At 38.1% G+C, this 16750-nt stretch overlaps 2 protein-coding genes across 2 annotated transcripts; both read left to right on the top strand.

Annotated features, from left to right (window-relative positions):
• The first annotated feature begins 4925 nt into the window (after positions 1-4925).
• Positions 4926-15054, top strand: LOC105285469. Its single transcript, XM_011349698.3, has one exon. It carries the CDS (start codon positions 5014-5016, stop codon positions 14800-14802), a length of 9789 nt encoding a protein of 3262 aa, XP_011348000.2. The 5' UTR covers positions 4926-5013; the 3' UTR covers positions 14803-15054.
• LOC113562172 (chondroitin proteoglycan 2-like) lies at positions 14836-16685 on the top strand. Its single transcript, XM_026970589.1, has one exon. It carries the CDS (start codon positions 14856-14858, stop codon positions 15753-15755), a length of 900 nt encoding a protein of 299 aa, XP_026826390.1. The 5' UTR covers positions 14836-14855; the 3' UTR covers positions 15756-16685.
• The last annotated feature ends 65 nt before the right edge of the window (positions 16686-16750 follow it).

The raw sequence follows: 16750 nt of genomic DNA, 5'->3' as shown, positions 1-16750 counted from the left end.
TAATCTTAACCAAGACTCATAAGAAATCTTAACAAATCTTGTCTCTAGTAAATAATATGTATTTGTTAATTAAGCATAATGTTACTTTGAAGTGTATGTCCAGATTTGCTTGTCACGAACATTTGTTTCTATTATCTATTTGGAAATCAGAAGATAACTTTTATCAATGATAATCAAATGTATAAGTATGGCGGTACTACTGTCCTAAATAAAATTACCGTTTTGCCACAGATTTATATTTGATTTGTTCTAAACTAATTAATATTTTAGTTTTATTTCTTCTCTTCTTTATCATAAAATTCAATATTAAATTTGCTATTATTATCCATCTTACAAATTCTCTTATTTAGAATAGAGATTATATACAGGGTGTCCCGGGTTTTAACCGACAAACTCGTACACGAAATGAATATCAGTGTATTCCTCATTTGAAAACACTTTTGGCATTCTGATAGTAATTGCTAGTTGACACGACGATTGAAATCTAACAGCTACTGTTGTGAAAGTAACAATCATACTGAATCGTTTCAACATAGTGAACATGAATACATGTGAATACACGTAACATAAACATCTTCGACCTTCCAAATTCTACACTATGTTCCGTTGTTACTTATCTCATATTTCTTTTCAATATTGGTTTATAACTTTGTAATAAAGCATTTCTAAGCAAACTCGATATGAGAATTTTTTCTTATTTCCACTAGTAGAATATGCTCCCGCAGTTTGTCGGTTAAAACCCAGGACACCCTGTATATTCTGTGTAGATTGAATAATTTGGTTTATAAATATAAACGTAAGTATATTTATTTGATAATTATATTTTCAAAAGAATTGTTGAATCACCTTCAAAAAATTTATTGAATCATACATTTCTTGCATATGATTTTATTCCTTATTTTTAACGATGCCATGCATTCCATCAGTATCGATTTTACACTTCGATATAAAGCAATAAGAAATATGATCGCCAACCCGAATTATCTGAAAACATTTCAAGGTTACAAATGATAACATAAAGCTGTGTGAAATGCATGGAATTGCTTTATACATGTATAATAGTGTGTTCTATATATGTATATTCAGTTTTTCAAAAAATTTTAATTTTAAAAATGCTACACATTTAACTTCTCTCATTGAGTTTACTAAGTGACTTAATTACTAATTTTTGCCATTAATACTAATTATACTAATCACTTTTTTCCGCTTATGTGATTAGATATGGTTTCTACTTTATGATACTTCGCACAAAATTGTCAAGCGATAAGATGAGTATTGATATAAAAATCGATACATTCATTGGAGTTGTCAGTTACTGTACTTTTAACCGCTGAATGTGATACGTAAATAGAAAACTTTCCATAATGAAAAGTAAGTGTAAACTATGTATAATTCCCATAATATTATAAGTAATTTATATGACTCAGTTTCATATCAAGTTCAATATTAAATAATAAAATGCACAAATCAGTTCTAACTTAGGAATTCTGCTCTCTTACATGCAACCCATTATTTGTATACAGTGTATAATAAATTTCAATTGATCTTATTAATTATTATAATTATATGTCGCTTAATTATTATATATCGCTGTATGTGCAATAACAACAACAACAACAATGGTATAGTATATATAATGTAAAACTTAATAAAATATGTCGAATATAACAATATAATGTTAAGCTCATGAAATCTGTTTAATTATCTATTTATCTATTTTCTTATAACACATAATTTGACTGTATCAAGGTTTAGCTTTTCTGATATGTACATGATTTCTGATATCACTAATTAATCCCTTAATATCATTATTCTTAATGTAATCTCTTCTCCGAGGACGCATATACTATAATTTTTATAATTTAATGTGATTGCGAGATGTTTTTGTATTTTATAAAACTAAGAGTCAGTGTGTTACATTGTACAATATATGGATATTATTAAATTTTTAATTCATTTTGCGATAATTATACAAATTTTAAACTTAACATTTTTGCAAATTTATTTGAAAATTTCATCTAATATTAAAATATAAAATATAACAATATTACAATAACGTAAGAATGTGAATACAGTGAAGAGTAAATTATACACAATATTTCGTTTAAAAATGTGATCACAGAAATAAGTGAGCATATAAAAAAAATACATATTACCTTGTTTAAAAAGATTGCAAAGATAACTTTAAGAATCTTTTGTCTTGTGTTTTTATCTAAAAAGATAAAAATCTTTAGTCATTTTAGAAAATATGACACAATTCAAAACTGTTGTATATACTCATCTTATGTAAAATCGTCATTTAGATCGCAAGAGATTCCTTAAATATATGTGAACAAGATTTAGCCATTAAGTCTAAATAAACTAAATTTAAGTAAAAGATAGTCTTTTATCGTGACTCTTTTAACGTTAATTTAAAAGAACAAATCTATATTATCGCTAGCAGTAATCTTTCTGACTGTAAAGACCGATAAAAGTTATTTCTTGTTGCATGCACTAGGATTGGAACCGCTTTCATGATTCCATCATAAGTATGCAAATAAAGTTGTGGATCTCGGATTCTAAAAAAGAAACGATCGTACTTTTTTAAATAATTAACTATACATTTTATCATATTTACAGAATACTATTCAATAATCATCGTACTGATGATCACGTTGACGATCGTCACAACTACAAACGCCGAAGTCTCCATAAGCCAGTTGCATGACCTTCCATGCATTGGATATTCTCTGGAACTTAAGAATAAGACAGTACATCTTCCAATTGATGGATTGTTTTTCCTTTTGAAAATGCATCAAGGGAAAATCATGCCTTGCAAAATATCTGACAAGGTTGCATCTTGATAAAATACGCTAAATTCCCATAGCGGAAAATGTAAAGATTCATAAAATACTGAAAAGAGCAAACAGATTGTAACTTAATAAACTATATTATTTATTCCTTATTTTATACAGTAAATTTTGTATGTATGTATGTGCAGTGATTAAGCAGAAAATTATTTATCTGAATTATCAAATTGATAAATATTACCAGTTGATAACAGAATTTTGCTATAAGCTGCGTAAAAACTGAATTATATTAATTAATTATTAGTTTTAGGATTTACAATTAATTATTCCTTTTTGGTAGCAGAGTTTCGTAACTTGTACTCTAAGTTTCAACAACGGTTTTTCTTACCAATATGAAAATAATTTAGCTCAGTTAAAATAACAAAAGATTACTAAAAAAGATTTATTGTGTGATTTTGTATTATTTGATATTATGTGCATTTTCAACTAAATCTGAAATTCGCAATATCGAATTACAAATATATTATTACAAAATTTCAATATTTTTTAAAGAAATTAAATCGAGAGAAAACATTAGCAAATTAACAAACATTTTAATTTCTATATATTCTTTCAATTATTTCGAGATTACGCTTTTATTTGCATTGATACGTGAATACTTCAATAAGATAAAATCCCTGTCTTTTCGACGTAAATCTATTTTTATATTGAGATATAATTAGCTTATCAAAGTAAATAATAATTTATAATCATTTGAAATTAGTTTTAGTAGCTTGAAAGAGATCTATTATAAATATAAGCAATTATATATAATAATTGCAAATATATATAACGATCAATGACAATTATGACAATTTATTATATCGCATATATTTTATATATATAATTGGCGTACATTTATTCTGTAACATAAGTATTTTCTGTAAGAATACTGAAAACTTATACTTTAAATATTTGTTACATAAAAGAAAAAAATATAAAACTATTGCAAATGCAAAACTAGCGCAGATTGCTGAAAATTAAGTTTTTGGATTTAATTTCAACGTTTATTTATTCCACCCTATATCTAAAATGTACATATTTCCGCACCTGGTTAGATGTGCTTAAGTGATTTCTTTAAGAGAAAGATTTTGTCGATGTTAGATATGATAAGCCACGTACGTGCTAGGCGATAACACACTGTTCGCTTATAAAACTCATTTCGTAGCGACATATTCATCAGTTAGTGATTTAATGAGTGACCGGACTACGTCCCGGTCCCTAATTTTGGGTGATTCGGTATTGCAGCATGAAAGGTGAGTGGAATGTGATTTACAGAACACGGATCACAATGATGAAAACGATACAAACAAGAAACAGCAAACTAAAACATCGGATAATTGTTAAGTGACAAATGTGCAATTGTTGTTCTTGCAAAGAAAATCTTTGTGCAGTGAAAGTGTTTGACTGTGCAAGAATAGTGACAAAGAAAATAATAATGCAAATATATTTGAATTTTTAATATTTTTAATAAATAATTACTATTATTCTGGCATAAAAAATTTTTCTGGATTTAATCTAATCTCTGATTAGATTAGATTAAAAACTTGTAAATTCGAAGATATATTAAAGTAACGGAAAGAAAGATAAAAATTTAAATGTAACAAATGCTATTAAATAATATTTGATGTACGTAATATATAAAAGTCAAGCAAATTTAAACAGTTCTTGTTTATCTTATTATATAAGTGATATTATTATATTAGATTTTAATATCAATATCACTATATTAGATTTCAATATTTCAATTTGAGGATTATCAGATTTTAGTTTTTCTTATTGATTCCAATATCCAATTCAAATGTTATAATGTTTATAATGGATTTTAGCAAAACTTGAATTGTAAGCATAGTAAAAGATATAAGATAATCACTATTTGTGCAATAAATTAGTAATATATTGACAATAAGGAAAAATCTTTCGTATATAGAAAATGGCATTACCAAAAAAGAAAATACTATATGTTTATTTAAATTGACAATATAATTCTCATAAGTAATAAATATTATATATTTTATTTTACATTTTAGGTATATATTTAGTAGCCACTTTATATGTGGTAACGTTGGTAATTGCTGCTGAAGAATCAAGGACTGATATTTTGACAGAATGTCCTACCGACTCACGGAATAAAACTTTTTATTTGCGTCACGAGAACAGTTGCACAAAATTTTACAAATGTTACATGGGGAAAAAAGGGGACCCACTAGAATGTCCTCTCATGAATGGAAGTAGTAACAGATTCCACTTTAATCCTAAACTTCAAATATGCGATTGGCCATGGAATGCAAGATGTCAAGAGCATATATCCAAGCCATCTGCTATGAGTGTGTTAGCATCCGTTCCGAAATTGAATTCTTCAACTGCAACAGTAAGTGCAATACCAATACCTTTATGGACATGTAAATCTGACGGCAGAGTACACAAGATTCCACATGAGACTTTGTGCGACCACTATTACAACTGTTACGAAGGGAAAGTGCATCCGAAACCAATAAAATGTGAACGTAATTTACTCTTCAATCCGCTACTCCGCGTATGTGATTATCCAGAAAATGTAGATTGTAGTGGCCTGCCTGGCACAACTCGAAGCACATCTACCACATTAACAACTACAATTAGACCGACATCACCAACTACGACACCAACTACAACACCAACTACGACACCAACTACGACACCAACTACGACACCAACTACGACACCAACTACAACACCAACTACGACACCAACTACGACACCAACTACAACACCAACTACAACACCAACTACGACACCAACTACAACACCAACTTCACCGCAACCAACCACAAAATCAACTTCAATACCAACATTTCCGACATCGCCGCCAACTACAACAACAACAACACGAAAACCGCCTTGGTGGACTTGTAAATCCGATGGCAGAGTACACAAGATTCCTCATGAAACTATGTGCGACCACTATTACAACTGTTATGACGGCAAAGTAAATCCGAAACCTATAAAATGCGAACGTAATTTACTCTTCAATCCACTTCTCCGCGTATGTGATTATCCAGAAAATGTAGACTGTAGTGGTTTGCCTGGCACTACCCGAAGCACACCTACCACACCAACTACTCCTACAATCAGACCGACATCACCGCCAACTACTCCAACACCATCACCTTCACCAACAACTGTTACAACATCGTCACCAACTACGGTGACACCAACTACATCACAATCAACCACTGAATCGACGACACCATCAACAACTTCAATACCAACACTTCCGACATCACCGCCAACTACTCCAACACCGTCACCTTCACCGACAACTGTTACGACATCGTCACCAACTACGATGACACCAACTCCACCACAATCAACCACGGAATCGACACCATCGACGACTTCACCAACTACGATGACACCAACTCCATCGCAACCAACCACGAAATCGACTTCAATACCAACACTTCCGACATCACCGCCAACTATAACAACAACACGAAAACCGCCTTTGTGGACTTGTAAATCCGATGGCAGGATACACAGGATTCCCCATGAAACTATGTGCGACCACTATTACTACTGTTATGAAGGCAAAGTAAATCCGAAACCTATAAAATGCGAACGTAATTTACTCTTTAATCCAATACTCCGTGTATGTGATTATCCAGAAAATGTAGACTGCGACGCTATATTTACTACTATTTCAACAACCACAAAAATGTCTACGCCAACACCACCTAAATCATCAACATCCTCAACCACAATTACAACATCAATCACAAGCATTACAACAGACACAACACCAATTACGACAGCAACAGCAACAGATACAACGACTACTACAACAATTGAAACATCAAACGCAACTACAGGAGATACAACACCAGATACATCATCAACTACACCAAGTACGACAACAATTACAACAACAGATACATCTTCTGCAACATCAGACAGAACAATTACCAACACGCCAACAATTACGACAACTGCCACATCTTCTGCAACATCAGACACTACAATTACAAACACGCCAACAATTATTATAACAGACACATCGGCAACATCTGACTCAACAACAAATACAATGACATCTACAGCTTCAACAATAACAACATCAGATATTACAACAGCAGAAACGACAAGTGCGACTGCAACAACAACAGTTACACCTACAAGTACAACTACTGAGATAGCAAGTACAACATATATTACAACATCTGAGACGCCAACTACAAAGCCGCCTAACAGACCTCGTGAGAAGTGTCCTCCTAAAGGATCACCTGAAAAAGGGCGTATTGCACATCCATATCAATGCCATTTGTATTACGAATGTGAGAATGGTGATCCAATATTGAAACAATGTCCAATTGGTCAACACTTCGATTATGTACGAGAAGTTTGCGATTGGGCTGCAGTAGTAAAATGCATTCGTCCAATTCCACCAATTCATTACATGAAAAGCGATGAAACATATAAAGACTATCAGTTAGAATTGTCCCTCTACAGTCTTGATCCAACTATTTGCATCGGCGTCTGTCCTGATGAAGACAATGATTATATGATATTACTGCCAACCGACAACTGTAAAAAGTTCTGCATGTGCAGCAACGGCATGGCATGGATTCAGCCGTGTCCTGGACACCTTTACTTCGATTCTATAGATAAAACCTGCAGGCAAAAACAAAATGCAAAATGTGCAGTACGTCCAATCACTCAACATCCCTTCTTGGAAGCTGATAAAGTTGGAAAAATAGATTCATCAATTATTAACAGAAATGAAAACAAACTACGCAATATATCCGGATTAGCAGAGTCTTCGTACAATCTTGATCCATCTACATGTATTGGAACATGTCATAAAGAAGAAAAAGACAATGAAGTGTTATTACCAAATGAAGATTGCAAGAAGTTTTGTCCTTGTAGGAACGGCACAGCCTGGGTACAGTCTTGTCCCGAACCGCTCTACTTTGACACTGTGGAAAACATGTGCAAGCAGAAGAAAGACGCTGTTTGTGGAGTACGCATATTTAGCCAACGCCTCTTTGTCACGCATAATAAACTACTTGCGAATGGTGATTCAAAACATCTAAATACTGTAGACGATGACACGGAGGAAATGGACAACAATCCTTCGTCTGCAGTAGCCTTCGATAACCTCGACCCGGCCACGTGCATCGGAACTTGTCCGGCGGAGGATCCCAAGGATGTAGTGTTACTTCCAAACGATGATTGCAAGAAATTCTGTATGTGCAGCAACGGCATAGCCTGGGTACAGTCTTGTCCTGAACCACTCTACTTTGACACTGTGGAAAACATCTGCAAGCAGAAGAGAGACGCTGTTTGTGGAGTACGCATATTTAGCCGACGCCTCTTTGTCACGCATAATAAACTAATTGCGAATGGTGATTCAAAACATCTAAATACTGTAGACGATGACACGGAGGAAATGGACAACAATCCTTCGTCTGCAGTAGCCTTCGATAATCTCGACCCGGCCACGTGCATCGGAACTTGTCCGGCGGAGGATCCCAAGGATGTAGTGTTACTTCCAAACGATGATTGCAAGAAATTCTGTATGTGCAGCAACGGCATAGCCTGGGTACAGTCTTGTCCTGAACCGCTCTACTTTGACACTGTGGAAAAAATATGCAAGCAGAAGAGAGACGCTGTTTGTGGAGTACGCATATTTAGCCGACGCCTCTTTGTCACGCATAATACACTAATTGCGAATGGTGATTCAAAACATCTAAATACTGTAGACGATGACACGGAGGAAATGGACAACAATCCTTCGTCTGCAGTAGCCTTCGATAACCTCGACCCGGCCACGTGCATCGGAACTTGTCCGGCGGAGGATCCCAAGGATGTAGTGTTACTTCCAAACGATGATTGCAAGAAATTCTGTATGTGCAGCAACGGCATAGCCTGGGTACAGTCTTGTCCTGAACCACTCTACTTTGACACTGTGGAAAAAATATGCAAGCAGAAGAGAGACGCTGTTTGTGGAATACGCATATTTAGCCAACGCCTCTTTGTCACGCATAATACACTAATTGCGAATAGTGATTCAAAACATCTAAATACTGTAGACGATGACACGGAGGAAATGGACAACAATCCTTCGTCTGCAGTAGCCTTCGATAACCTCGACCCGGCCACGTGCATCGGAACTTGTCCGGCGGAGGATCCCAAGGATGTAGTGTTACTTCCAAACGATGATTGCAAGAAATTCTGTATGTGCAGCAACGGCATAGCCTGGGTACAGTCTTGTCCTGAACCACTCTACTTTGACACTGTGGAAAAAATATGCAAGCAGAAGAGAGACGCTGTTTGTGGAATACGCATATTTAGCCGACGCCTCTTTGTCACGCATAATACACTAATTGCGAATGGTGATTCAAAACATCTAAATACTGTAGACGATGACACGGAGGAAATGGACAACAATCCTTCGTCTACAGTAGCCTTCGATAATCTCGACCCGGCCACTTGCATCGGAACTTGTCCGGCGGAGGATCCCAAGGATGTAGTGTTACTTCCAAACGATGATTGCAAGAAATTCTGTATGTGCAGCAACGGCATAGCCTGGGTACAGTCTTGTCCTGAACCACTCTACTTTGATACTGTGGAAAAAATATGCAAGCAGAAGAGAGACGCTGTTTGTGGAGTACGCATATTTAGCCGACGCCTCTTTGTCACGCATAATACACTAATTGCGAATGGTGATTCAAAACATCTAAATACTGTAGACGATGACACGGAGGAAATGGACAACAATCCTTCGTCTGCAGTAGCCTTCGATAACCTCGACCCGGCCACGTGCATCGGAACTTGTCCGGCGGAGGATCCCAAGGATGTAGTGTTACTTCCAAACGATGATTGCAAGAAATTCTGTATGTGCAGCAACGGCATAGCCTGGGTACAGTCTTGTCCTGAACCGCTCTACTTTGACACTGTGGAAAAAATATGCAAGCAGAAGAGAGACGCTGTTTGTGGAGTACGCATATTTAACCGACGCCTCTTTGTCACGCATAATACACTAATTGCGAATAGTGATTCAAAACATCTAAATACTGTAGACGATGACACGGAGGAAATGGACAACAATCCTTCGTCTGCAGTAGCCTTCGATAACCTCGACCCGGCCACGTGCATCGGAACTTGTCCGGCGGAGGATCCCAAGGATGTAGTGTTACTTCCAAACGATGATTGCAAGAAATTCTGTATGTGCAGCAACGGCATAGCCTGGGTACAGTCTTGTCCTGAACCACTCTACTTTGACACTGTGGAAAAAATATGCAAGCAGAAGAGAGACGCTGTTTGTGGAATACGCATATTTAGCCAACGCCTCTTTGTCACGCATAATACACTAATTGCGAATGGTGATTCAAAACATCTAAATACTGTAGACGATGACACGGAGGAAATGGACAACAATCCTTCGTCTGCAGTAGCCTTCGATAACCTCGACCCGGCCACGTGCATCGGAACTTGTCCGGCGGAGGATCCCAAGGATGTAGTGTTACTTCCAAACGATGATTGCAAGAAATTCTGTATGTGCAGCAACGGCATAGCCTGGGTACAGTCTTGTCCTGAACCGCTCTACTTTGACACTGTGGAAAAAATATGCAAGCAGAAGAGAGACGCTGTTTGTGGAGTACGCATATTTAGCCGACGCCTCTTTGTCACGCATAATAAACTAATTGCGAATGGTGATTCAAAACATCTAAATACTGTAGACGATGACACGGAGGAAATGGACAACAATCCTTCGTCTGCAGTAGCCTTCGATAATCTCGACCCGGCCACGTGCATCGGAACTTGTCCGGCGGAGGATCCCAAGGATGTAGTGTTACTTCCAAACGATGATTGCAAGAAATTCTGTATGTGCAGCAACGGCATAGCCTGGGTACAGTCTTGTCCTGAACCGCTCTACTTTGACACTGTGGAAAAAATATGCAAGCAGAAGAGAGACGCTGTTTGTGGAGTACGCATATTTAGCCGACGCCTCTTTGTCACGCATAATACACTAATTGCGAATGGTGATTCAAAACATCTAAATACTGTAGACGATGACACGGAGGAAATGGACAACAATCCTTCGTCTGCAGTAGCCTTCGATAACCTCGACCCGGCCACGTGCATCGGAACTTGTCCGGCGGAGGATCCCAAGGATGTAGTGTTACTTCCAAACGATGATTGCAAGAAATTCTGTATGTGCAGCAACGGCATAGCCTGGGTACAGTCTTGTCCTGAACCACTCTACTTTGACACTGTGGAAAAAATATGCAAGCAGAAGAGAGACGCTGTTTGTGGAATACGCATATTTAGCCAACGCCTCTTTGTCACGCATAATACACTAATTGCGAATAGTGATTCAAAACATCTAAATACTGTAGACGATGACACGGAGGAAATGGACAACAATCCTTCGTCTGCAGTAGCCTTCGATAACCTCGACCCGGCCACGTGCATCGGAACTTGTCCGGCGGAGGATCCCAAGGATGTAGTGTTACTTCCAAACGATGATTGCAAGAAATTCTGTATGTGCAGCAACGGCATAGCCTGGGTACAGTCTTGTCCTGAACCACTCTACTTTGACACTGTGGAAAAAATATGCAAGCAGAAGAGAGACGCTGTTTGTGGAATACGCATATTTAGCCGACGCCTCTTTGTCACGCATAATACACTAATTGCGAATGGTGATTCAAAACATCTAAATACTGTAGACGATGACACGGAGGAAATGGACAACAATCCTTCGTCTACAGTAGCCTTCGATAATCTCGACCCGGCCACTTGCATCGGAACTTGTCCGGCGGAGGATCCCAAGGATGTAGTGTTACTTCCAAACGATGATTGCAAGAAATTCTGTATGTGCAGCAACGGCATAGCCTGGGTACAGTCTTGTCCTGAACCACTCTACTTTGATACTGTGGAAAAAATATGCAAGCAGAAGAGAGACGCTGTTTGTGGAGTACGCATATTTAGCCGACGCCTCTTTGTCACGCATAATACACTAATTGCGAATGGTGATTCAAAACATCTAAATACTGTAGACGATGACACGGAGGAAATGGACAACAATCCTTCGTCTGCAGTAGCCTTCGATAACCTCGACCCGGCCACGTGCATCGGAACTTGTCCGGCGGAGGATCCCAAGGATGTAGTGTTACTTCCAAACGATGATTGCAAGAAATTCTGTATGTGCAGCAACGGCATAGCCTGGGTACAGTCTTGTCCTGAACCGCTCTACTTTGACACTGTGGAAAAAATATGCAAGCAGAAGAGAGACGCTGTTTGTGGAGTACGCATATTTAACCGACGCCTCTTTGTCACGCATAATACACTAATTGCGAATAGTGATTCAAAACATCTAAATACTGTAGACGATGACACGGAGGAAATGGACAACAATCCTTCGTCTGCAGTAGCCTTCGATAACCTCGACCCGGCCACGTGCATCGGAACTTGTCCGGCGGAGGATCCCAAGGATGTAGTGTTACTTCCAAACGATGATTGCAAGAAATTCTGTATGTGCAGCAACGGCATAGCCTGGGTACAGTCTTGTCCTGAACCACTCTACTTTGACACTGTGGAAAAAATATGCAAGCAGAAGAGAGACGCTGTTTGTGGAATACGCATATTTAGCCAACGCCTCTTTGTCACGCATAATACACTAATTGCGAATGGTGATTCAAAACATCTAAATACTGTAGACGATGACACGGAGGAAATGGACAACAATCCTTCGTCTGCAGTAGCCTTCGATAACCTCGACCCGGCCACGTGCATCGGAACTTGTCCGGCGGAGGATCCCAAGGATGTAGTGTTACTTCCAAACGATGATTGCAAGAAATTCTGTATGTGCAGCAACGGCATAGCCTGGGTACAGTCTTGTCCTGAACCGCTCTACTTTGACACTGTGGAAAAAATATGCAAGCAGAAGAGAGACGCTGTTTGTGGAGTACGCATATTTAGCCGACGCCTCTTTGTCACGCATAATACACTAATTGCGAATGGTGATTCAAACCATCTAAATACTGTAGACGATGACACGGAGGAAATGGATAACAATCCTTCGTCTGCAGTAGCCTTCGATAACCTCGACCCGGCCACGTGCATTGGAACTTGTCCGGCGGAGGATCCCAAGGATGTAGTGTTACTTCCAAACGATGATTGCAAGAAATTCTGTATGTGCAGCAACGGCATAGCCTGGGTACAGTCTTGTCCTGAACCACTCTACTTTGATACTGTGGAAAAAATATGCAAGCAGAAGAGAGACGCTGTTTGTGGAGTACGCATATTTAGCCGACGCCTCTTTGTCACGCATAATACACTAATTGCGAATGGTGATTCAAAACATCTAAATACTGTAGACGATGACACGGAGGAAATGGACAACAATCCTTCGTCTGCAGTAGCCTTCGATAACCTCGACCCGGCCACGTGCATCGGAACTTGTCCGGCGGAGGATCCCAAGGATGTAGTGTTACTTCCAAACGATGATTGCAAGAAATTCTGTATGTGCAGCAACGGCATAGCCTGGGTACAGTCTTGTCCTGAACCGCTCTACTTTGACACTGTGGAAAAAATATGCAAGCAGAAGAGAGACGCTGTTTGTGGAGTACGCATATTTAGCCGACGCCTCTTTGTCACGCATAATACACTAATTGCGAATGGTGATTCAAAACATCTAAATACTGTAGACGATGACACGGAGGAAATGGACAACAATCCTTCGTCTGCAGTAGCCTTCGATAACCTCGACCCGGCCACGTGCATCGGAACTTGTCCGGCGGAGGATCCCAAGGATGTAGTGTTACTTCCAAACGATGATTGCAAGAAATTCTGTATGTGCAGCAACGGCATAGCCTGGGTACAGTCTTGTCCTGAACCACTCTACTTTGACACTGTGGAAAAAATATGCAAGCAGAAGAGAGACGCTGTTTGTGGAATACGCATATTTAGCCGACGCCTCTTTGTCACGCATAATACACTAATTGCGAATGGTGATTCAAAACATCTGAATACTGTAGACGATGACACGGAGGAAATGGACAACAATCCTTCGTCTACAGTAGCCTTCGATAATCTCGACCCGGCCACTTGCATCGGAACTTGTCCGGCGGAGGATCCCAAGGATGTAGTGTTACTTCCAAACGATGATTGCAAGAAATTCTGTATGTGCAGCAACGGCATAGCCTGGGTACAGTCTTGTCCTGAACCACTCTACTTTGATACTGTGGAAAAAATATGCAAGCAGAAGAGAGACGCTGTTTGTGGAGTACGCATATTTAGCCGACGCCTCTTTGTCACGCATAATACACTAATTGCGAATGGTGATTCAAACCATCTAAATACTGTAGACGATGACACGGAGGAAATGGACAACAATCCTTCGTCTGCAGTAGCCTTCGATAATCTCGACCCGGCCACTTGCATCGGAACTTGTCCGGCGGAGGATCCCAAGGATGTAGTGTTACTTCCAAACGATGATTGCAAGAAATTCTGTATGTGCAGCAACGGCATAGCCTGGGTACAGTCTTGTCCTGAACCGCTCTACTTTGACACTGTGGAAAAAATATGCAAGCAGAAGAGAGACGCTGTTTGTGGAATACGCATATTTAGCCGACGCCTCTTTGTCACGCATAATACACTAATTGCGAATGGTGATTCAAAACATCTAAATACTGTAGACGATGACACGGAGGAAATGGACAACAATCCTTCATCTGCAGTAACCTTCGATAACCTCGACCCGGCCACGTGCATCGGAACTTGTCCGGCGGAGGATCCCAAGGATGTAGTGTTACTTCCAAACGATGATTGCAAGAAATTCTGTATGTGCAGCAACGGCATAGCCTGGGTACAGTCTTGTCCTGAACCGCTCTACTTTGACACTGTGGAAAAATATGCAAGCAGAAGAGAGACGCTGTTTGTGGAATACGCATATTTAGCCGACGCCTCTTTGTCACGCATAATACACTAATTGCGAATGGTGATTCAAAACATCTAAATACTGTAGACGATGACACGGAGGAAATGGACAACAATCCTTCGTCTGCAGTAGCCTTCGATAACCTCGACCCGGCCACGTGCATCGGAACTTGTCCGGCGGAGGATCCCAAGGATGTAGTGTTACTTCCAAACGATGATTGCAAGAAATTCTGTATGTGCAGCAACGGCATAGCCTGGGTACAGTCTTGTCCTGAACCGCTCTACTTTGACACTGTGGAAAAAATATGCAAGCAGAAGAGAGACGCTGTTTGTGGAGTACGCATATTTAGCCGACGCCTCTTTGTCACGCATAATACACTAATTGCGAATGGTGATTCAAACCATCTAAATACTGTAGACGATGACACGGAGGAAATGGATAACAATCCTTCGTCTGCAGTAGCCTTCGATAACCTCGACCCGGCCACGTGCATTGGAACTTGTCCGGCGGAGGATCCCAAGGATGTAGTGTTACTTCCAAATGATGATTGCAAGAAATTCTGTATGTGCAGCAACGGCATAGCCTGGATACAGTCTTGTCCTGAACCACTCTACTTTGACACTGTGGAAAAAATATGCAAGCAGAAGAAGGACGCTGTGTGTGGAGGACGCACGGTTAGGCGAATTACAGAAAACGATGGCATGGAGGAAATGCAAAGCAATCCTTCGTCTGCAGTAGCTTTCCATAATCTCGACCCGTCCACGTGCATCGGAACTTGTCCGGCGGAGGATCCCAAGGATGTGGTATTACTTCCAAATGATGATTGCACGAAATTTTGCATGTGTAGCAATGGCGTAACCTGGGTTCAATCATGTCCAAAACCACTTTATTTCGATTCCGTAGAGAAAGTGTGCAAATGGAAGAAGGACGCTGTTTGCGCAGTACGGCCTTTCATCCAAAATGTATTCATTCCTGATAAACCTGTTCCGATATCAATTCAATAGATTGCTTCTATTTTAATGAAAATTATTGATTACTTATACGATATTACTGCTAAATGATACTGCTAAAAGTTCTGCATGTTTAAGAATGGTATAGTATGGGTGCAATGATGTCTGAAACTATTTTATTTTGACTCTGTAGAAAAAGTTTGTAAGCGAATGAAGGAGGTTGCACTGTATGATCGCTCAAGTATGATAGCACGTTTTCAGGAATGATAAAATAGTTGATTTAAATGATTCGGTGTAATCTTTGATCAAAAGGAGACAGTTGATCTATCAATCTATGGCAACATTCTGTTAGCAGTTGTCTATATCGATTCATGTAAGCGTAAAAGACTTTATCGAACTACATTTGTGCATTTGCGTATAATTTAATTGTTAGTCGTTCCTCTATTCAATATTTTAATATAATTATATTTATATAAGTATTAATAAGAATAGGTCTATTTACTGACATTAATTTATTTATAAAATAGTAAATTACTATAATTCAACAGCATTATGATTTCATAATGTATTGAATAAAGATATTTACTGTGTTATATGATGTAATAAAACAGTAAACTACTACAATATATGTCATTAAATTTTTCTATTAAACTCATTTTATCTCAATTTTTTATTGTCTTTTGTATCAAATATTTCAGGAATTTTATTTTTAACATAATTTTGAAGATATATATCTCAAATAATTTTTCAGGTAATTATTATGTATGTTTAACTTAATAGTACTTAACTTTACAATCTCAAACTTTAAAAAACTTGAAACAGATTCTGTTGTAATATTTTATGTTATATCTCTAAGTTTTTTAATAAAAAATAGTATGTGTTTTGTACTAACATTAAAATATATTCTATACATGCAGCTTGAGAAATTAGGTAACATATTCTAGTATTATTTGTAACGAGATAAGTTTTATTTAATAATTATATAAAAAATAGATTTAAACGAAATGAACATCTATCGATTTTTCTCATTAATAAGACAAATTTGCTAC

Source organism: Ooceraea biroi, chromosome 1, assembly GCF_003672135.1.
Source record: "Ooceraea biroi isolate clonal line C1 chromosome 1, Obir_v5.4, whole genome shotgun sequence".
Taxonomy (NCBI): Eukaryota; Metazoa; Arthropoda; class Insecta; order Hymenoptera; family Formicidae; genus Ooceraea; species Ooceraea biroi.
This window is presented reverse-complemented; position numbering and strand designations above follow the sequence as displayed.